Genomic DNA, 24,366 nt, shown 5'->3' with positions numbered 1-24,366 from the left:
TCTGGGGTAGCACAGAGGTTGGGATGTAGGAAGGGGTCAGTGCTTGCCTCTGGCAACTCTGAAAAGTGACCACCACACCTCTCTGGTAATAGTTTCTGTGGGAGAGGGGGCCAGTTTTCATTGGCTATAGTTTCCAGCCAATGGGAGCTCCAGAGTTGGTGCTCATGGTGGGGGGAGTTCATGAAGACCCCCTCAGCAGGCATCGCAGGGATGTCTGGCCACTTCTGGGAGTGGTGCAAAGTGAGCTCAGGAAGGAAGGCTACCTTAGTCCCGCTGTGCTGTGGGAACCTTGACCATCTGGACCCTTTTAAATCTCATGGGCCCCATGGCAATTGTCCCCTTCCTGCCCCATCTCCATTTGTGTTTGTCAGTGTCTGTTGTTACTGTGACCTTGATTCAATAACAAAATCAAAAGTTCAGTTCAAGGCCTTTTCTTTGTCTCCTCGTTTTCCTTTCAACACTTAAGAGTGAACTGTGTTTGGGTGGTATGGTGAGGACCCTGGCTCTACCAGAGCATTAGCAAGCAGGCAGTTTACACTCTGATTTGGTTTCTTTTGAGTGTAGGCATAATGAGGAGAGTTGGGGGAAGCAGGCCCCAATAAAAAGGGGTAAAAAGGCCCATTTGGAGGTTCAGCTTGAATAAGATCCATAGTTTCAGATACTCTGACCACTAAAGTGCCTGACTCTCTCCAGTGGGCAAAATATGTTTGGAAATATCATGTAACTAAGTTGATTGGTTTTCCTTGGTTTTGCTCAGAATGGGAAAGTGAAGAGGTGTGTGAAAATGAGAACTATGGGGGAATTTTGATGTATATGTGTTTAATCGAAAAAGAAGCTCTGTTATAAGCAGACCTTCACCCACAACCTGAATTTACCTGGGTATACTTTATCTTGCCTCAGGAGTGACCATCAGTCTCACAGAGTAGATTAACTCGTATAAACAACTTGAGTGCAAGCCACTTACCTGGCAGGGTAAATCAACACTCTAGTTCACGCATCCTTGGGGTATGAAGATTGATTAAAAGCCCCACATGGCCACTAAAGCTAGAATGTAAAGTAAATTATTTCCAAGGTTTTTGTGTAACAAGTCTTAGGAAGAAATAAACACAAAGCAAAACGAATCCAAAGAGATTCTTTGACTAATGCCTGACGTCTATAACTTCCAACCTTCTAGAAAATACATGCCAAAAATATAACCACGTTTTCATTGTAATTCTAATTATATTAGGGCTCTTTAGCTATTAAAAAGATTAAAAGTGTGATTAATTGTGCCATTACACAAAAATAGAATGCTGTTTATTTAAATATTTTTGGACATTTTCTACATTTTCAAATATTGATTTTCAGTTTCAACACAAAGTATATTGTATAGTGCTCACTTTGTATTTTTTTATTATAAATGTTTGCATTGGAAAAAACAAAAGAAATTGTATAGTTCAGTTCACCCATTATAAGTATTGTAATGCAATTTCTTTATGATGACAGTTGTAGAAATGTAGAATTATGTGCAAAAAAACTTGCACTCAAAAACATAATAATGTAAAACTTTAGAGCTTATAAGTCCACTCAGTCCTACTTCTTTTTTAGCCAATTGCTTAGACAAACAAGTTAGTTTTACATTTGCTGGATATAATGCTTGCTGCTTCTTGTTACAGTGTGCCCTGACAGTGAGAACAGTCATTCCCATGGGACTGTTATAGTTGGCTCTGCAAGATATGCATGTACCAGATGTGCTAATGATTCATATGCCATATTTCATATGAAGTAGGACTGAGTAGACTTGTAGGCTCTAAAGTTTTACGTTGTTTTGGTTTTGGGTGAAGTTATGTAATAAAAATGCATTGTAAATTGAACTTTTATGATAAGAGATTGCATTACAGTTTTTGTATGAGTTGAACTGAAAAATACTTTTATAATTTTTATAGTGCAAATCTTTGTAATGAAAATATAAAGTGAGCACAATATACTTCGTATTCTGTTGTATTTGAAATAAATATACTTGAAAATGTAGAAAAAATCCAAAAAAGTTATCCTATTATTTAACTGTGTGATTAAAACTGAGATTAATCCCAATTTAATATTTTTATCATGATTAATTTTTTTAGTTAATTGCATGAGCTAACTGTGATCCATCAACAGCCTTAAATTATAGGTAATTAAATATGTGAATACATTTTACAGATAGAAGTGTCCTTTCAAAAATGTATCCCTCACTGACCTGCGGGGAGGTTATACATGAACAGTTGTGTCAGAAGATAATAATTAGCTGTACAAATGGAAAAGAACTGTTTCATCAGCTCTTGGTCTCCAGGACTACAATGTTACAAAACAAAACAAAAATCCCCCACAACCCAACAAATCACAGTCCTGAAGTGATGGAGGTACAGTGGGTGACAAGAAAAACAAACACAAAATACCCATTGCCTACAGTGGTATAAAATACTGGGATTAATACACTCTCACTCTCTCTCTGCAGTAAAGTCATATAATGTGATTAAGTGGGAATGTCCACTGATGGGGAGCAAAGGGGACAAGTGCCCAGGGACTTGGGTGACAAAGGCCCAGTGACCCCAGGCCCATGTCCTGCCAGCTGGTGCTAGCAGTGCAGTGGGGCTGTGGTAGGCTCCTTGCCTGCCTTCACTCTGTCACTCCTGGAAGCGGATGGCCTGTTCCTGTAGCCCACGAGGGTATCTCTGTGCACTATCCTTACCCCTCACGCTGACTCGGCAGCTCCCGTTGACTGGGAACGGCAGTGGTGCACAGAGACTCCATGACACCCTGTAAGCTAGTCAGCCTGGGAGGGGCGCCTCCCCTTCGGGGTCAGTGGGTAGCCATTCCAACCCACTACACCCGGATCAGTCTCTTGGGGGAATTAACACATCAAATAACCAGTCCGGGGTCCCCTGCTCTTACCTCAGGGCAGGGTGACAAAAATAACCAATAACAAAGGCAGCCTGGGTTTGGGCAGGCCAACAGATGATAGGCAGAGGCCCGGCCTTCGTTCAGGGTGAGCCGCCAAGTCCGTGGTGAGGAAGGCTCAACCCTAGTTGAGGGCGGGGCTGCCAGTAAACAGTTTGTAGCCCAGCCTTTGGTCAGGGCAGGGCGGCAGGCATAACCGTTTATATGCCCAACAGTTTAATCAAGGCCCAGCCCTGGTTTAGGGTGGGACCGCAGGAAACCAGTTTGTAAAGGATCTACAGAAGTGAGGTCTCCTTTCTCAGGAGGGTTGCAGGCAGCTCGCCGGCAATAGCGGAGGGGGTAGGCTACCACCCAAGCGGTGGGTGGCAGGGGAAGCACAGGCCCGCCCACTCCGCTATGCCGCAGCCTACGTCCCTAGAGGCAGCAGTTTACTGTTGCTGGATCAGCAGGGGCTCCAGCCCAAAACACGCTGATCCGGGCATGTCTATATCCATGCTGACCCCTGGGCCACTTCCCTCCTCCCTCTCAGCGCATACCTGACAGTCATGTAGGTCTCCTGCAGAGTCACAGGGATCCAGGTCCATTGGCCACTCCTCAGCGGCTTTCAGGGTGTTTGGGAAGTCCTGGGAAGTCTGTTGTTCCTCCGGGCGGCTGTGCAGCAGCAGGCCCAGTGGCCCACGCCAGCTCTCCACCTCACCACTTCCTTAAGGGGTAGGGGAATCCTCTGGCCTCTTCAGTGGTCAGCGCCTCACTGGCCTGGCTGGCAGGCTTTTTACCTTTCTGGCCCTGCTCCTTGGCTTCCAGCCAGGTGGCTCATTAGGGCCAGATGTAGCCCACCACGGCTCTGGGAGGGGCGCCTCCCCTTTGGGATCAGTGGGTGGCCACTCCAATCCACTACACACCCCCACCCCATTCAGGAGCAGCTTCCAAAGGGGTATACCAGTCCCTTACAGGAGCCACCTGAAGTAAGCACTGCACTCCAACCCACATCCCTTTCTGCACACTACCCCTATCCCATGCTGCAGCCTAAAGCCCATGCCCCAACCACCTCCCAAGGCCTGCACCTCTCTAACACCCAAACTCCCTGCCAGAGCCTGCACTCCAATCCCTTGCTCTAGGGCAGTAGTCTCCAAACTTTTTTGATCGGGCACCCCAATCAGTAAAAAATGTTTGAGCACTTACCCCCAATATATGTCTATGTATTTATTTATAAATTATATACATGTACTACTGTACTAATATATTATGTACTTTATAAAATGTACACAAAAAATAGAAATTAAAAAAGGATGAGATAAAGATGAAATACACTGTTTTTTAAATATTTTTTATTTTATTTATTATCGGTACAGAAAACCTTTTTGCTCTCACTAAAAAAATTATCATTGTTAATAATAATTTTTACTGAGAGCAATGTGATTGAATATGCTTCATTTTTTTGAAAATCTTGGTTTTACACGTTGTGATACAGCGATTTGAAGGTCTGGTTCTAAGTTCAGTTTATTTCTATACTTAGTTTTAATGGCTGTCATAGATCCAAATGGAAGAAGTGCATTGTTGGCTGCGCTTACTAAATCAGGATACTCATTTTTCAATCCCATCCACCAATTATGCAAAGGTTTTTTTTGAAATTCGGCTAGTAAATTTCCATCTTCCCTGATGTCAATCAGTTGTACTTGCAAACTAATCGGAAGGTGTTACATTTTTATATTTTTAACAAATGGGTTCAAAATCCACTGAAACCCTTCATTTGGAAGATTTTTAAACAGGTTAGAAAATTCTGTTTCCAAGTTTAAGTGTGCAGATACAAGAGTTTTTGTAGGTGATACACTTACATAGTTTTCGGCAACAAAATCACATAAGGATGGAAACCTTTCCAAACATCTGTTTTCAAAATGTTTTCTCCATAGTACGAGTTTCTTTTGAAAAGCAGTTACTTTCTCACTCATTGTTAAAATGTCACCTTTACCTTGAAGGGACAGATTAAGTGTGTTTATTATTGCAAAAATATCTGCTGATAGCCACTTGTCATCACAGAAAAGGTCAGCAAATTTGGAACACTTGTCTTTTTGTAAAAGAAAAATGCGTAACTCATCTTTAAGTTTGACACCTCTTTTAAGCACTTTGCCACGAGATAACCAGCAAACCTCTGTGTGGTACAGAAGATTTTCATGGTCACTCCCCATCTCATTACAAAGTATTGTAAAGATTCTACTATTTAAAGGTCTTGTTTTTATAAAATTAACCACTTCAATGACATCTTGTAGCACTTTGTGCACTTCTGGCTCCATCTTCTTTGCTGCAATAGCTTGCCTGTGAATGATGCAGTGAATGAATTTCATGTGTAGTGCTATCTCTGTAAACTTACCCCAGAATAGTTTTTTAACTCCAGTCTAAGCAGCCGCTCCATCAGTGGTTACACTTACACAGTTTTTCCATAAAATATTGTTTTTAGTAAAGAAGTCATTTACTGTTGAGAATATATTTTCTCCGGTACATCTATGAAGCCAGGCTTCATGAACTGGGCTTGTTTAGTTTGGAAAAAAGAAGATTAAGGGGGGACATGATAGCGGGTTTCAAATATCTAAAAGGGAGTCACAAGGAGGAAGGAGAAAATTTGTTCCTCTTGGTTTCTGAGGACAGGACAAGGAGTAATGGGCTTAAAGTGCAGCAGGGGAGGTTTAGATTGGACATTAGGAAAAAATTCCTAACTGTCAGGGTGGTCAAATATTGGAATAAATTGCCAAGGGAGGTGATGGAATCTCCCTCTCTGGAGATATTTAAGAACAGGTTAGATAGACATCTGTCAGGGATGGTGTAGACGGAGCTTGGTCCTGCCTTGAGGGCGGGGGGCTGGACTCGATGACCTCTTGAGGTCCCTTCCAGTCCTATTATTCTATGATTCTATGCTCTTTCCTTTAGTGGCGCACAAAAAAGTAGTTTTCCTGTATTTCATCATTGTAACAGAATCTACCATAAGCTGAGACATGTTAGAAACATCTTTACTTTAATTCAAATGTATAGCAAACCTCCCACACTGTGTAATTTGTTCTAATACTTGTTTCTTCAAATCTTCAGCAATGTTTTCTATGCGTCTTCCAACAGTATTTGCTGATAAAGGAATGCATTTTAGTTTGTGTCCATATTGTTTTCCGTGTATTATTTCAACCATTTTTACCGCAGCGGGAAGAACAAGTGTTTCCCCAATGGTATGCGGCTTTTTGTCTTTCGCTATTAAGTAAGAAACCTCAAAAGAGGCTTCTAAACATTTATCATTAAGTTTAGTGAAATTCTGTAGAGTACTGGATTGAGTATCACATGACTTTAAACATCGCTGAAAAATTTGTAGAGATTTGTCTTCATGTTGTGGATGCTTAGTTTTTAAATGTCTTGCTAATTGTGATGGCTTCATACTATCATTAGCTAATATCTCAAGGCACAATATACACTTAGGGCAAGGTTCATCATTAACGATAGTGGATATAAATCCATATTTCAAATAGTCTTGATAATTTCAAATTTTTTTGGTCGAATTCTTGTCAGATCTGATTAGATCGTCATTGTTTTTACCTCGTAATGTGGATGACGAAGAGCTTGTACTAGGAGTAGGAGAAGTGCCAGCTCTGCCATTTTCTTGTTCGCTTGTGCTCGCATTATTAGTATTATCTTCAATCCGTGGTTTCTTTGCAGGAATCTTTTTAAGCCACTTGTCCATTTTTTGAGGGTTAGTTTAGTTAAAACTAGATAATATAATCCATAAATCCACTTAACCGGGCACATGTAAACTGCAATATGTCGCAATATGCTGAAAGCGAACGAACAAGTGAAGGCGCCACTGTCAATCCTTCCGCATTGTGGAACTCCCACTCTTCCCTTAGGATACCTTGCCTACTGTACGTGACACGTGACTGTCTGACATACGGACCGAGTGAGGGCACCAGTGTCAATCTGTATATTGAATATTGGTAAAGCTTAGTTTCTTTCTTAGTGTTTTAGATAAAAATAAATAGAAATTCTAATATTTTCTTCCCTCACCCCAATAGATCGTCTTGCACAGCCCCTGGGGTGTGCGCACCACACTTTGGAGACCACTGTCCTAGCCTAGTGAAAGTGAATGAGGGTTGTGTGTGTGGGGAGGGCCCATTTTCTGCTCTGCCTGGAGGCCCTGAATTGCTGTTAGTGAGCCTTAGGGTCTACACCCTAACTCGAAATAAGATATGCAATTTGAGCTACACAAATTGTGTATCTTATTTCGATGCTATTTCAAAATAGCTTATTTTGTCATTTGACACTGTCTATACAGCACCAAATTCCGAAATAAAGCACTATTCTGAAATGTCCCTTACTCCTTGTAAAATGAAGTTTACAGGGACGTCGGAATAGCGAGCCCGAAATAATGGGCTTGTTGTGAAGATGCGGGATAGATATTTTTTAACAGCAGTTGTGAACCGTGGTAGCCTGAGTCTGTTGACTTCTGTGGGCTGTAGAGATGTCTAATATAGAAAATGAGACCAGAACTTTGGACATGTATTATTACAAAATAAAAGCTTATGGTTCTCCTGTTTTTGACTAGCTTTTGGCCATAGATAATGTTCATATTCCGAAATTTAAACATTCATACATTTATCAGTTCAGTAACTTTTATTTTCACCTTCCTTTAGAAATGGCAACCAAAGTCCCATAGGCCCAGGGAAATATGGATATGGAAAAGTGCCCTATATACTACCGCTGCAAACTGACACTGGGCAACTGCCTCAGAAAATACGGAGGCAGCGACAGTCAATGAGGAACCAAGCACGTGAGCAGAATCGGGGTCTTGAGAACACGCACAATCATCCCTCTAACCCTTTCGTTCAACATGGGAACCTTTACCAAGAAGAGCATGGACCTCAGGTGATGGGGCCTTCAATTTATCAGCAGGCTTCGACCCATTCAGAGGCCTTTCCTGCATCTCAAAGTTTGTTCCATGGGACTGACTCAACCCACCAGGGCTCTGCATCCCACCCGCCATTTCAAAGTCAACCCCACCCTCAAAGAGCTGGAGCTATTGTGTGCATTGGTGCCTACAGACAGTACAAATTGTGCAACACAAATGTAAGTCCATTTTTTTTCTCTCTTAATTTTAAAGCCAGCTCCCTTGTCTTGCTGGATTTCTATTCTTGCTGTGGCTCAAAATCAAAAGATATATTGATCTTATTAATTTGAAAAAAAATCCTGCTTTTCTGTTAGTCATGGAATAAAAAAATCACACTGTCTGGTGATTTAAGAGTATGTATGGCTCCTGTTAGATGGGGAAACGAAGGCACTAATTTTTCTTTACAGACAGTAGAAGGCAGAGAATAGGATGGGATTAGTAATCAGATTTTTCAACTTCCAGTCCTGTACTCCAACCAAAAGACAATATGGCCTTTTTGTGGCAGGCATTCCTTTTTGCCGCATTTGGGAATTCATATAAACTAAGGTTTTATGATTTTTGGTGCCTATGGCTTTTTGGAGTAAAAATCTATTATTACACTTTAAAATACTTTCTTTAAAGCTGTCTGAAAGTGTTTGGTTTTGGTGCTTCTCTGTTTTCTGGGATGACCTCCCAGTGAGTTGTTTGAGAACTTTCAGGGTCCACTAGTCTGCTCCACAAACAATTTTCAACATTGAGAGAGCTGTAATATTTGGCTGGTTTTCTTGAAAATTTCTTAAAACGTCTTTCTTCAGTGTTTGCCTTGGCTGGGTTTTATCAATGTATAACCTAGAACAAGAGGCCTTCTCCTTTGCAGTCTCTGGTGAATTAATATTGTTGATTTCAAGAGCCATACTATTGGATTATTAATATTGGTGTTTTTTCTAAAGTATTACTGCTGTTGTACAGTTGTACAATGGGGTAACAGAGACAGGAAAGACTCAGTTTCAACGATGCCTGCCAGCAGAGAAAGATGTGTGGTTTACTACTTCTCTTTGGGAAATATGGAGTTCATCTTAGGTTAGTTTACCTACTTTTTGATTTTACCACTACAACCTTATCTCAGTAGTTCAGTACCTCTGTTATGTGCTTTAGGTACACAGCCCTTTCAAAACCCTAGCTACACTGGTGTATAAATTACAGTTTCTGTGATCAGAAATTCTGCTTCTTAATCCTTTCTGGTTGTGTTTTTTGTTGTTGTCAGTCTTTGCTTTCTCAGCCCCAAATCCTGCTTTAGTCTTCATTCATTGCATTCTTCCCTTTATTTAGGCCACTCAGCCACATCTGGGCAGGAAGACACACCATCATCCTTATGACTCCATAAAGCATAGCAGAGGCTTTTACAAGAATGGTCTCTTTGTATGCTTTCTCAGTGGAAACTTCTGTTTAGTCAACATTACACCTAATGCACCCTCCCAAATCTCAGAATGTCCCTTGTATAGGATTGTTATGTGGTTTACACACACCCTAAGTTTGTCATTTTTGTAAATGTATTAGATACTTAAGGATTATTCTGTATGTACATAGCCCTGCTAGACATACACAACATAAGACCAGCCCAGAGGTCCTTAGAAGCTAAACCAGGTTGACAAATGTGAATACTGTGGGTAATAGTTCAGGTAAGAAGACAGGAGCTGATGTCACTGAGATGAACAGTGTTGGAAAGTTCTAGTAAAGAAGTAAGGTGTAATGAGGGATCTGGAAGTGGAATTTGCATGATGGATATGAGACAGGCTATTCCAAATATGGAAGAAGATGGTGAAGGACAAAATCGGGAGGGAGGACTGAAAAGAGACTTCTGTTTGTATTATTGGTAATGCCCACCATATGCAAGGGGCTTTCCAAACTCAAAAGAATACCAGTTTTTTGCTCAAAGGGGTTACTAGAGTTGGATAGAGTAAGGGAAAATCAGAGCGGAAGTTGGGTGGGTGCGAAAATATCTATAGCAAATCTTTGAAAACACGTGCAAAGATCTGGATCTTAATATAATTCAAGACTAGAGATTTAGTTTAATCAATTAATCAAGTAGTTGATGGATTTCCCGTCGACTAGTTAATTTAAGTGTGGGAGCCGCAGCGAGGTTAGCTCCCAGCCTGGGAGCTAACCCCGCTGCGGCTCCGTCTTTTAAATGTATTAAGAGCCAACATTTAAAAGGCTAAAGTACACCAGAAGGGACTAAATACATGCTGATAGAAGCAGCAGTGGATGGGGGGAGCGACTAGTCGATATAATTATTGGATAATCAACTAGTCACTTACATCCCTATTCAAGACAGTAAAATTATGACATACAGTAACAATGGTGGATGATATGGAATGAGAGGAAGATGGTTATAGTAGAAATATTTCACACAGAATTGAGGCTGGGCGTTGATGGAGTTAGAAAGAAGAAGGTGAAAGTATCTAAGGGTACATCTACACTAGCCCCCTAGTTCGAACTAGGGAGGCTAATGAGGGCGACCGAAATTGCTAATGAAGCACGGGATTTAAATATTCCGAGCTTGATTAGCATATTCCCGGCCGGTCACCATTTTGGAAACTGAATAGCCCGAAGTAACTGCCCACGTCTACACGCGGCAGAGAAGCGGGATTCAGAGATAAACCCCTTAGTTCGAATTAACTGTTACTCCTCGTGGAATGAGGTTTAACAGTTAATTCAAACAAAGGGGTTTATCTCGGAATCCTGCTTCTCTGCCGCGTGTAGACTCGGGCAGTTACATTGGGCTAGTCAGTTTCCAAAATGGCGACCAGCCGGGAATATGCTAATCAAACGCGGGATATTTAAATGCCGTGCTTTATTAGCAATTTCGATCGCCCTCATTAGCCTCCCTAGTTCGAACTAGGAGGCTAGTGTAGACGTACCCTAAGAGAACAGCTCAAGGCATAGATGGACCCAACGTTGATTACGGAGAAAGATTATTATAGTGGAAACTTGGCAAGAGGTGGCACCCCAGGAATGGGGCGAAGAGAAAGTTGTAACTGTGAGTTTGGAAGATGGGGAGGATTATGAAGATGTCAGCACTGATGGAGAAGGAAGAGAGAATTTACCTTTTGTGAAGTTTGGGATGGTGGCAGGACATATAGTTCACTGTAACATCTTAGAATCATAGAATCATAGAATAATAGGACTGGAAGGGACCTCGAGAGGTCATCGAGTCCAGCCCCCCGCCCTCAAGGCAGGATCAAGCTCCGTCTACACCATCCCTGATGTCTATCTAACCTGTTCTTAAATATCTCCAGAGAGGGGATTCCACCACCTCCCTTGGCAATTTATTCCAATATTTGACCACCCTGACAGTTAGGAATTTTTTCCTAATGTCCAATCTAAACCTCCCCTGCTGCACTTTAAGCCCACTCCTTGTCCTGTCCTCAGAAACCAAGAGGAACAAATTTTCGCCTTCCTCCTTGTGACACCCTTTTAGATATTTGAAAATATGTTTTAGTGTTTATGGGGGACCTAGGGTGGAAATACAGTCACATGAAATAATTTTAAATTTTGGAGTTGTATTTAAGGATAGGACAGCAACAGGCTACAAAAATGGATGAGCATATCCCCATCATTTCTCTGCACCTATAGATATAACCAAATTCTAAGGAAATGGGTGTGCCTATTCAATGATCTTTTAAACAAGAGACAGAGTTCAGGTGATGCAGCTGGAATATTAACTCCTTGCAGGTACATCGACTTGCATCATGGTGGTGTTCAGATGACATAACTTCCACTTGATTCGTGGGAATGTCAGTTGCCATTCAGGGATCAGTTTTTCCCTAGGATGTGGTATTTAATAGTTATAAAATATATTTAAGTAGGAACACTCATAAGAGTCAAGGCCCAGTGCAAGGCCCAAGCAAAGCTGATAGTCCTTATTTACTTGTTCTTCCTATCTCTACACTTTTATACATGCACTTTAATCTAATTTATCATCAGTTACCTGCTTCAGAGCTGCTGCTGGCATGTAGAGAACAGTAGCTTCTTTTTTCCTTTTTCTTTTTTCTTTTTCTTTTTCCTTGTATGTTCCAAGAAGTAAATATAATTTATCAATGGGAAAAGGTTCTATTAACTGGTACTCTGGTGTTTGATTTCTCCTAAGGGTAGTTAATTACTTACAAAAGAACTCAATCTGCCTTGGTCTGTTAGATCATTTCCTCATGATTGTACATTTAATGTGCTTTCATTTATAGTTGCACTCAGTTTACATGACTGACTGCTTGGATCATAAGTTAAGCTTATAAATTTTGGTTAGTGAGAGACTGGGAAGAGCTTTTATTTGTTCAAGTGTTTTTGCAGGTAACTAAATTCAATTTCTCATTGTACACATAGCTTTATCTCTTCAGTATTTCCAAGCATGCTTTGCACGTGCTTTCCTCAGAATATGCAGCTTTGCACTTCAGGAATATGGAAACATGCAGGAAACATCCGTCCCTTTCCTTGCCAGGCTCATGTCCATATGCACACAGTATTGGCCAAAGCAACACACAACTAGTGAGATCATCTGAATGAGTTAGCATTCATGCCTGCCAGATTGGGTGCTTGAGGAGTGAGCACCGCTTTTGGAAGTGGAATTGTATGAAATTGTGGGAGCGGTGGAGTTTGAATGCTTGTTCACCACTAGAGCGTAGTGAATGACTGACATTCAAAAAGGATCCACAGATTCTCTTAACCGTTTCTCATTTTCTTTATGAATGTGTGGTCTGCAAAAGAAAATATGTACAGGCAGTCCCCGACTTACGTGGATCCGACTTATGTCGGATCCGCACTTACGAACGGGGCTTTTCTCGCCCCGGAGCTCACGGGCGGTGGGTCGCCACCCGTGTCCTCCGGGGCGAGAAAAGCTTCTCTTGGTCTCCCTGGTCTGCTGGGGGGGTCCAGCAAAGCTGCTGGACCCCCCCAGCAGACCAGGGACACCCGAGCAAAGCCGCCACCTGGGCAGCTTTGCTCGTTTGCCCGGGAGCAAAGCCGCCCAGGCGGCGGGACCCACACTGCCTGTGCGGCTTTGCTCCTGTCCCCCTGGTCTGCTGGGGGGGGGGTCCAGCAAAGCCGCTGGACCCCCCCAGCAGACCAGGGACACCCGAGCAAAGGCGCCACCTGGGCGGCTTTGCTCAGGTGTCCCTGGTCTGCTGGGGGGGTCCAGTGGCTTTGCTGGACCCCCCCCCCCCCAGCAGACCAGGGAGACAGAAGCAAAGCCGCACTGGCGGCATCCCACCGCCTGTGCGGCTTTGCTCAGGGGCAAAGGAGCAAAGCCACACGGGCGGTGGGGTCCCTCCGCCTGTGTGGCTTTGCTCGGGTCTCCCTGGTCTGCTGGGGCGGGAGGGGGCGCAGCTAGTGCGCCCCCCCCAGCAGACCAGGCTTTTGTTGCGGGATGCCTCGGGTAGAGCAGCTAGGGTGCTGCCGGGTTGGTCCTGTGGGAACCTACCGGGCAGTGCCCCAGCTGTTCTGTCCCAGGCTCCAGATTCAGCAGCAGTTGAAACTGATCAGGCTGATTCCAGGAAGCTGGGGGCAGAGCAACTCTGCCTCCGGCTTCCTGTAGTCAGCCCCTGGTCAGTTTCAGTGGCAGCAGCTGAATCTGGAGCCAGTTCCGACTTACATACAAATTCAACTTAAGAACAAACCTGTAGTCCCTATCTTGTACGTAACCCGGGGACTGCCTGTATATTCAGTCTTTTGGCTGCAGGTTGCTCATGGAATATGTGCAAGCAACATTTGCAAGTGACATTTGAGCTGTTTACTTGTCGCCTCCATCATGTAGGAGTGTTTCCTGATTGGATGTCCCCAACTTTCATAACCAACATTCCCTTCCACTTGGACTATTTTAATCTAATCATGAAATTAATTTCTTTAGTTAGGAAGTTAACTTCAGTTCTGAGCTCGAGAATTGTTTTCAACCAAAATTCAAACAAAGAGAAATTTGATTGCACAGTTGTTGACAAAAAACTAAAATATCATGGAAACGTAGGAAAAACAGAATTGTTTGGGGGATACACTAAATGTTTGTGAACAAAATTTCCAATAGCGTGTCCAGCTATGTTTGCCATTACTGCAGCTAGCTTGTTCATTGGTTCATGCTCCTGGGGTGGTGTGAATGTTATCGAGATATAAAAGGAGCAATCAAGGACGATAAAGCCATTGTGGATAAACTAAATGATTTCTTTGCTTCAGTCTTCACGGCTGAGGATGTTGGGGAGATTCCCAAATCTGCACCGTCCTTTTTGGGTGATAAATCTGAGGAACTGTCCTGGATTGAAGTGTCATTAGAGGAGGTTTTGGAACAAATAGAAAAACTTAATATTAACAAATCTCCAGGACCGGATGGCATTCATCCAAGGGTTCTAAAAGAACTCAAATGGGAAATTGCTGAACTATTATCTGTGGTTTGTAACCTATCCTTTAAATCGGCTTCCATACCTAATGACTGGAAGGTAGCCAGCGTGACACGAATATTTTAAAAGGGCTCTAGAGGCGATCCTGGCAATTACAGACCGGTACGTCTAACTTCAGTACCGGGCAAATTAGTCAAAACAATAGTAAAGAATAAAATTATCAGGCACGTAGAAGAACATAATTTGTTGGACAAAAGTCAAGATGGCTGTGTCTACATTGGCACCCCTTTCCGGAAAAGGGATGCTAATGAGACACTTCAGAATTGCAAATGCCGCTGGGAATTTAAATATCCCCCGCGGCATTTGCATGAACATGGCTGCCGCTTTTTTCCGGCTCGGGGCTTTGCCGGAGAAAAGCGCCAGTCTAGACGGGATCTTGAGGAAAATAAGCCCTTTTCCGGAAGATCCCTTATTCAAGGGATCCCTACTTGAATAAGGGATCTTCCGGAAACGGGCTTATTTTCCGCAAGATCCCGTCTAGACTGGCGCTTTTCTCCGGCAAAGCCCCGAGCCGGAAAAAAGCGGCAGCCATGTTCATGCAAATGCCGCGGGGGATATTTAAATCCCCCGCGGCATTTGCAATTCCGAAGTGTCTCATTAGCATCCCTTTTCCGGAAAGGGGTGCCAATGTAGACACAGCCCATGGTTTCTGTAAAGGGAAATCATGTCTTACTAATCTATTAGAGTTCTTTGAAGGGGTTAACAAACATGCGGACAAGGGGGATCCAGTAGATAGCGTATACTTAGATTTTCAGAAAGCTTTTGACAAGGTCCCTCACCAAAGGCTCTTGTGTAAATTACATTGTCATGGGATAAGAGGGAAGGTCCTTTCTTGGATTGAGAACTGGTTAAAAGACAGGAAACAAAGGGTAGGAATAAATGGTACATTTTCAGAATGGAGAGGGGTAAGTAGTGGTGTCCCCCAAGGGTCAATCCTGGGACCAGTCCTTTTCAACTTATTCATAAATGATCTGGAGAATGAGGTAAGCAGTGAGGTGGTAAAGTTTGCGAATGATACCAAACTGTTTAGGATAGTCAAGACAGAAGCAGACTGTGAGGGACTCCTAAAAGATCTCACCAAACTGAGTGATTGGGCAACAAAATGGCAAATGAAATTTAATGTGGATAAGTGTAAAGTTATGCACATCAGGAAAAATAACCCCAACTATACGTACAGTATGATGGGGTCTAATTTGGCTACGACAAATCAGGAAAGAGATCTTTGAGTTATCGTGGCTAGTTCTCTGAAAATTTCCACACAGTGTGCAGCGGCGGTCAAAAAGGCAAATAGGATGCTAGGAATTATTAAGAAAGGGATAGATAATAAGACACAGAATATCTCACTGCCCCTGTATAAATCTATGGTACACCCAGATCTTGAATACTGTGTACAGATGTGGTCTCCTCACCTCAAAAAAGATATTTTGGCCTTGGAGAGGTTCAGAAAAGGGCAACTAAAATGATTAGGGGTTTGGAACTGGTCCCATATGAAGAGAGGTTAAAGCGACTGGGACTTTTCAGTTTAGAAAAGAGGAGACTGGGGGGGGATATGATAGAGGTATATAAAATCATGAGTGGTGTGGAGAGGGCAGATAAAGAAAAGTTATGTATTAGTTCCCATAATAGAAGAACTAGAGGACACCAAATGAAATTAATGGGTAGCAGGTTTAAAACTACTAAAAGAAAGTTCTTCTTCACACCGTGTGTAGTGAACCTGTGGAAGTCCTAGCCAGGGGAGGCTGTGAAGGCTAGGACTATAACAGAGTTTAAAGAGAAGCTAGATAATTTCATGGAGGTTAGGTCCATAAAAGGCTATTATCCAGGGGATAGAAATGGTGTCCCTGGTCTCTGTTTGTCAAAGGCTGGAGAGGGATGGCAGGAGACAAATCGCTTGATCATTGTCTGTGGTCCGCCTTCTCTGGGGCACCCGGTGCTGGCCACTGTCGGCAGACAGGCTACTGGGCTAGATGGACCTTGTTCTGACCCACTATGGCTGTTCTTATGTTCTTATCCTCTAGGTAGATTACACTGTTATTTACAAAGTGTTGTACTACTTCTGCACGACAATAGGTCATCCACATTTTGGTAAACACCTAAGGGTTTAACAGAGTCAGTAAACCTTAATTTATTTTAGGTAATATGTACAGTTTTATTCCCTTGGTTTGGAACTTTACCTATATATGATATTTCACAGCATCCTTGATAGCACATCTGTAGAAAATTCACTTCTGATATCCATCCAGCAGTTTTCCATTTGGATCTGCACTCCCAAATGCATGTAGCAGCAAGAATGTCATGCATGTTGGGAGAGCGGAACATCTAGGTAGAGATTTTCTGGGAAGAAATGATGGTCTTGTGATTAAGGAACTGGGGAGGGACTCATGAGAATTTATTTCAGTTTTCAGCAATACCACAGCCTTCTGCTGTTACTTCAGGCAAAACAGTTAATCTGTTTGTAGCTCAGTTGTCGCTTCTTTAAAATGATATTAACTACTAGCGTTTACTGAAAATGTTTCAACAAGAATTTTCCATCAGAAATGAATCAGGAGACACTGATTTGATTAACTGTTCTATGGGAAAGTGTTGATTCCATCAACATTTTAGGTGGAGACCAGGCAGGCTGGCTGCTGCCTTGTTGCCTGCCACTCAGCCAGCTGGTGGGTGGGCAGTCTCCTTGGTCTGCCTGCCTTCCAGACTTCCCATGTTGCCCAACTTCATAGATTGCTAGGGTGCCTGACTCCTCAGATATCTGGCCGGCTTGCAGGTGTTTGGCTTCTTGCCCAGACTTTTTTTGAAAATTTCCTTTCTGCATAATTTGCATTTGTGGCTTTTTCTTCTGATTCAGAAAAAAACAACTTTTGGGGGGAAATACTGTATAAAATATTGTGAGGAGTGAAAGTTCTGTTTCCCATGTGGCTTTTTGCTATCAACACAGGGGTGATGCGAGGTTATTTTCATTAATACGTAGTTGTCCTTCCCTCTCTGTAAGAATGTCAGAGAGAACTTTGTCAATGTGGGACATCTGTTTGCCTCACTTCTTTTGAGTTTTATGTGGGCAGTGTATTTGCTATAATAGCAAAATAAGGTTAAGATGATGTTCCTTTTCCAAGGAATTTAGCTTTGACTCGAGTTTGGGAGTTTCCTTCAGACCAGGGTAGGATTGAATGTGCATTTCACAGTCTGACATTTTGTAGCTTATGAAAATGAGTTTACATTCCTTTAGGCTGCATTGTGGTTTTTTTGAGGTTTGGGGTGGGATTTCTTAAAGTATCAACTCAAAAGCCATTAGTGACAGAAGTAACATGCCAGCTATTACTATGGGAATAACGGTTAAATGTACTCCTGTATGTACATCAGTAGATCATTTGTTCCTTCCATTGAGACTATAGAGTAACATAAGGATCTTCAATGAAGGTATTGGCCCAATTAATTTCTGCTGTAACTCTATAGCTGTAGCTATAATGAGATTACTCCAGGGATAAACTGGGCCCACTGTTTTCGATCTTTTACCGTGTTCCATGGAACACGGTGTCTTATGCAGGTCTCATTAGAGTCAGACTAGATGACAGGGACTTGGCTGGGGGAGATGTTTGTAGGGTTACAGTTTAGAAGCCTTCACTTTAATGTGTTTTGTCTAATCTGAACTTGTTCCATAGCAAGCAATGATCCATCCTCTAAAATCCGCTGATGGTCGGCCAGTCATCACATTCTATTGTAGCATCAAATGTAACTACAGGTTGAACCTCTCTAATCCGGCACCCTTGGGACCTGACCGGTACCAAACCAGAGAATGTGCTGAACCACAGGAGGTCAGTATTGTAGTGAATGAGTCTCTCTCTTTTTATTTCAATAAGGCAAATAAACAGAACAGTGCTTGCAATGCTGCTTAATAATGTATGACCATATATTGATACACCCTATATAAGCTTATGTCTAGCCAAGGCTTATCCAAGTGTTAGTTTTGTTACACACTTTTACTGTATTGGCACAAGGAAATAAGTAGCTAAAGCATAAAAACATGATTATGCCTAGCAGAATTATTAGCACTTCCACTACTTGCTAGGTCTCTTAGGGTACATCTACACTACACGGCTATTTCGGGATACTGGCAGTATACTAAAATAGTTACCACATGTCTACAGAAGCCGCCCGTTATTTCAAAATATTTTTCAAAATAATGGGCATGCTATTTTGCCGTTCTGCTTAACCTTGTTGCACTAAGGTTAAGGGATGGCTCAAAATAGTGCATTATTTCGAAATTTGGCGCTGTGTACATGCGCCAAATATCAAAATAAGCTTTTTTGAAATAGGTTCAGAATAAGATATGCAATTTGCATAGTGCAAATTGCATATCGTATTTCGAGTTTAGGGTGCTGTGTAGATGCACCCTTACAAGACATTTAGGGGTAATTTAGTAATAAATAACAGCATGGAACACTGAGAGCCAGGACCATGGATGTTGCTGGACTAGAGAGGTTCAACTTGTACAGAGGAAGAAAGGCCCCCAAGACTGTGGATGTAACAGAGGCTCTAGTTAGTAATTTGACATCGTCGTATTGACAGTGTTGTATTGACTCCCCCGTCCCCTGGTCCATAAGCTCCAAATGTAAGCATGTCCATTACACACAAAATGGTTGCTAACCTAGATAAAGGAATGGAGACTAAAATTAACAAAAATTAAAAATTAAATTAAAAATACTTCTCCCCAAGTGAATGTGCATTATCATTTTTATTGCTATAATGCCTAGGAGCTACAGGCAGTGCCTAGGATCCTGTTGTGGGAGATGCTGTACAAATAGAGAACAAAATAATGGCCCCAACAGAAAAGAACTTATAATCATATAGCGTATGTATACATATTAGAATTCTAGGCAAATCTTTAGTATCCAGGACAGAGAAATGAATTAGTAGAGGAACCTCTACTCCTTTAGCTGGGGCTTTCTGCACTCCAAAAGACAAGATTTCAGTTTTCTCCAAAGATATTTTAAGTGTTGTGTAATATATTCCAAGGTGCATGCGCACATGCATACTCAACCAAAAAACTTTACACCATCAACATATTCCATTGTAATAAGGAGGTTCAGAGTGCATGTCAATAACTGATAGATAAATACAGATGTTATAAGTATCCCAAACCATTCTATAAATGTATATGTTCAGAAAATTCAGTGTTAAGGTTGCACTTAAATTTCACACATTATGATAAGAAATTACTAATTAAGAGACTCAAGCAACCTTAAATCTGTCCTGTAGTGATATTATGCAATAATAGCACAATTATTATTAAGACATTTTATGTTATATTGTCCCAGCTTAAATTTATAAACCAACATTTTAAATATTTTTCTCCTCAAGGTGTCACGAGTGGGATGTGTGCTCTACATTTTGTACAGATGTAGCGAATGCCTTTGAGTGTGCTTACCACAAGTAGGGTTGCCAGGTGTCCGGTATTCTACTGGACAGTCTGGTATTTGCACTCTTTGGTAAAAAGAAAAATCAGAGAATACCGGACATGTGCAAAGTCCGGTATTCTCTGATTTTTCCAGTTGCGCACCGGACGGAAGCCTGGTGTGGGTGGGGGGAGCGGCTCGAAGGCGGGGCCAAGATCGCCGCTCCGGGTGCTTCAGAAGCCTAGCCTGGTGGGGGTAGCGGGAGTGGCTGGGACTCCCACTGCCTCTGCCCCCACAAGGCTTCTGCGCAATCACAGGCTCCCAGTGCCGATAGTGGCCCTGCCTCCCAGCCTGAGAGTCCCAGCTGGGAGGCGGGGTTGTGATCGCTGCTCTGGGCACCCCAGAATGGGAGGGGAAGGGGGGACTTGCTTGACCAAAAAAAAAAAAATCCAAAAACCCTTGTGCCGGTATTTTTTGGGAGACCATCTGGCAACCCTAACCACAAGTCCCCATGGGTATTATATCTTAGGTGGGCATAACTACTCCTTCAATATGCAGCATGTGTAAAACTCAGGACCATGCTATCAAACTGGCATATCTTCCAGTTTTCTATTTAAAATAGTTGTCATAGTCACTTTTAATTTCAACATTATGTAGCTCAAACAAATCTTCCCTTTAAAACTCAGTGAAATGCAACAAGATCAGATTCCTTTCCTCTTGAAAACTCTCCCTCATATTAAAATCCAGATGCTGTTTTTGGTATTCACCTTAAGTTTTCCTTTATTCTCTGTTTCATCCTATCACTCTTAATATAGCCTTCCTGAACCAGCCAAAAGTTCTCTTGTCTCTTCTTGGAGTTCATGCCTGGTAGACAGTTACATTATCCTCACACAAGATTAGCCAATTTGTGTGCACAGTTATGTTCTCTTAGTCTTTCCTCGAGTCACTCCTTCCACTCTCTCCTTTGGTGAATTCCCTTCAATTTGTTTAAATCTTTCAGGGACTTGTGAAAGTCAGACATTTGGTTCATATTCTGTCTGAAAATATTTCATTGGCATCCACTCAATATTGAAAACAGTTTGAATTCAATGTACAGAATCCATTCTGTTTTTGGTGGAAGGGTTTCAGATACTTCATCAAATCCACATATTGGCATTTCAACCTTCCTGCTCTCCAACCATTTTGAAAATCCATGAGTTTTCAATTACAGGTCATAGAGTGTACATGGCTATAATCCATGTTGCATTTATTCTGCTATATACACAATCTAATTGGGAGAGTAATAAGTCTTTATGATGCTGGAGAGTGCTGTGTGTGACTGAGGAAGTGTACTATATTGAATCTGCAGGGAAGAGAATGTACATGACTCCTGTATATCATCTATACTTTATCAACAGCTGCTACCATTACAGTTGAAGTTGCTTTTAAAATAATCTCCCCAAGTTAACTTGCCCTTTGCCATTCTGCTCTGTTACAATGCCAGAATGGACAGAAAGGCTTTAAGCTAATTGGGTGCAATTGTTAAAATTTAGAGAAAATTGAAAAAAATAAACATTGATAATACCTGTTGAAACAATTTTTAAAACATTGAATTTCTCCAAACTTACATATAGTATATTTACTGTTAGTAAATGATTCTGCTACTGGGTCTGTCCCTGTCAGTGTGCAGCCCTCCTCTGAAATTTGCAGGGTGTCTGTACCGTTTGAGGTTGTGTGTGGGGATCTGTTTCTCTGAAAACTCAGACCCAAATTTCTGTCTTGAAAGAGTATAATAGATGAATGACTAACATTTTTATAACTGGGTGCAAAGTCCATATCAAATGGTTGTTAAAGACGTTGTTTCCTGAGCTTCTGGCCAACTAACTATGGTAGGGTTTGATTTAGTAATTGTAAATGTCTGGAAACTTACCTTAAAGTCAATGGAATTCGTATGTCACAGAGGAAAGAGGGTAGGGGAAAAGGCTTGCAACATCTGATCACCTCATCAGTTCCAAATAACAGTTTTAGCACAGAAAATTGAATTTTGCTGGTGAGTCAAAGGTCATCATTGTGCTGCTTGTCAAGTTGAATTGAATTTATTTTTTCACAATAAAATATGACTGCTGAATGATTTAGATGCACAGCTTTGTTATTGTGCAAAGGTAACCTCTAATGCCATAATTTAAAGACGAAAACTAAGCGATTAAAATAAAATTGCCACTTCACAACTTTAGCTACCTAAAGTCAGGTTGTTACATTGCTGACATATTTGTTGATATATGTTTAATATTAGTGTATAAATTTGAATATATGCCATTTATTTGCACATACTAGTTTTCTAGAAGGTATTTTAAAGTATTACAACATGTCTTAAATTATCCTTTGTCTTTTTTATACACAATGTTTTGTTTGAATTTTTGCGGAATTAATATTAAATACACCCATAATTGGAAAAAGAAATTCACTTTTTACTTATATATTGATTTAATTGCATCCAGGTTTTGGAAGCAGTAGAAGTCTGTCTTCTGGAAACCTCATTCAAGGGAGATCCTGTGAATTCATTTACAAATACCATTAAACTTGTTTTCCAAAAAATGATGCTTTTTGAACTTTTGGTAACTCTTCATCGTCGCTCAAAAAAACCCCAAAAACCCAATGAAATACACATTCTGTCATACAGCACCTTCCACTGGAATGTCTGCTTTGGTGAGAGCAGACTATGGTATCAACAAGTCAGCGTGGGCGGGGGGTAGGGGAGGAAAGAGAGATTCGATTCTTCTCTGACATTTGTAAGAAGGTTTGCCCAATACCACAGCTTAAGGTGATTTGCATTTCTAAGGCTGTGTGGATAAGTTCAGCAGTAATTAGAACAGGACTGATCCTATGTTTTGAACGGTACTTATCTGAAATAAGGTATGCTGTACACCAGCCAGTTTTCTCACTTGTGACTAAATTCCTACAACATATGCACATTTGTTACCCACCCTCCACCTCTGCCGCCAAGCGCTGGGTTGTGCATAAGCCAGACAGCAAGCAAAGGGCGTAAAAAAGTGAGGATGAGAACTGGCAGGGAAAGAATGTTCCCTTGGTGCCCTGTTGTGCTGGGCCACAGGTGGATGGGGAAGGAAGAGAAGCACCGAATCGTGGGCTGGCTAAGAGAGCAGGCAGTATACGTGCAGTTCTACTACTGAAGCTGTCTGTTAGCAAGGATCAGAGCTGATGAAATACTCAAGGCTGTGTCTACACTGCAGCTATTTTGGAATAAGCTATTCCTGAATAGTTATTCCGAAATAGTTTATTTTGAAATAGCACGTCTACATTGCAGGGAAGCCTCAAAATTAGTCCAAGGCAGGCTTCCCTAACGTAGATGTACTATCTCTATTTAGAGCCCCAGGAGGAATAACTTAAAATAGTCCTGGTAAGGGGCTATTTCGAAATAGCAGTAGTGGAGCATCTACACATGCCTTATTTCAAAATAGCTATTTCAAAATAGGCGTTATTCTTCGTATAATGAGGTTTACAGAAGTCGGAATAAGCCAACCGTTATTTTGAAATTATTTCAAAATAATGGAATTGCTGTGTAGACGCTCACATAGTTATTTTGGAATAATGGTTGCTATTCTGAAATAACATTGCTGTGTAGACACACACCCTTAGGGAGCTGAGACCTAGGGTAAGGGTGTTTCCTGGAGCATAGCTGAAGGATAGTTTCGTTTAAAGGTGTCATAGAAAGCCTTGCTCATTCAGAAGTGTTGAAAATGGAAGTTTAGCCCTAGAAGTATTGTGCTGAGAAAAGAAATCGAGTAAGCTTTTTCTGTCTGGAATATTAGAGCCACGTTCATAGATAACACTCCAAAGGAGAAATAATGAGAGCAAACTGTGATAGCCACCAATAGTGCTTTGTTTGGGCTTTGGTATGTGCTTGCACAGTAAATAATGTCCAAGAAAGAGAGCCACGCTGTGTGAGTAGACACAAACGCATGTACTGAATTTTCTTTGACTTTCCTTTGAGTAATACGTACGGTAATGCTGTTTTCCCACAAACATTTACCTTACAATTATGGAAAAGCTAATCCTGAGTTCTTTGTGTTATTTAAGGTGAGGAAAGGAGCTGGGCACATTAGATGAACAGTAGTCCTGTCATTACTGTACTAGCAGGACAGTGATTGATTTATAGGGAGAAGAAGCCAGGGAAATATCCCCAGTTATCTCCTGCCAACTGTCTGTGTCTCTGACTTTAAACTTGCAATCACTTCCCAGCCAAGGAATTCATTTTTTCCCTCCTCTGTTTGCCTGTGGTTTGCATTATCATTTGTGGAAGATAGTAAGACATGCTAATTATCTTGGGCTGCAGCTGTGAGGTATTTGTTGGTGGCTTTTTGATGGCAACATTTTTGTAGTGCTATATAAATATTAAATTACAAAAATACATTAAAAGAATTTTAAAGTTAATTACCTGATCACCTACTGCTTTTCCCCCCTGAAGAACCCCTGCCTATGCTATGGATAGAATGGATGGTGCTCAGATAATGAGCAGCTGTTCAATATTTTGTTTTCTCAACATTATTCAGTGTGTGGCCCCATGCCTTATTTACCACTCGCTGTTCAAACCTTGCTCTGAAAACAGAATTGACTTCCTCATGGGCTTTTTTCTTTAGTGCTCATCATTGTAACTCTGGAGTGCTTCTCAAACAATTTATTTTCACAATCCTCCCTCCCCCCTAGAGATGAAGGGTTATTATAATGG

General features: G+C 41.6%; 1 protein-coding gene across 1 annotated transcript in view; it reads left to right on the top strand.

The window, feature by feature from the left end:
- Window positions 1-24,366, top strand: part of THSD4 (thrombospondin type 1 domain containing 4) — a 687,220-nt gene that overhangs the window by 117,502 nt on the left and 545,352 nt on the right. The window contains exon 5 of the mRNA XM_075897743.2: window positions 7,581-8,013. Coding sequence (XP_075753858.2) covers window positions 7,581-8,013 — 433 coding nt within the window. The remainder of the gene's footprint in view (window positions 1-7,580; window positions 8,014-24,366) is intronic.

The sequence above is a fragment of the Pelodiscus sinensis genome, chromosome 14 (assembly GCF_052426305.1).
Source record: "Pelodiscus sinensis isolate ZL-2025 chromosome 14, ASM5242630v1, whole genome shotgun sequence".
Taxonomy (NCBI): Eukaryota; Metazoa; Chordata; order Testudines; family Trionychidae; genus Pelodiscus; species Pelodiscus sinensis.
The sequence above is the reverse complement of the archived record's forward strand: the minus strand, read 5'-3'. Positions and strand labels throughout refer to the sequence as shown.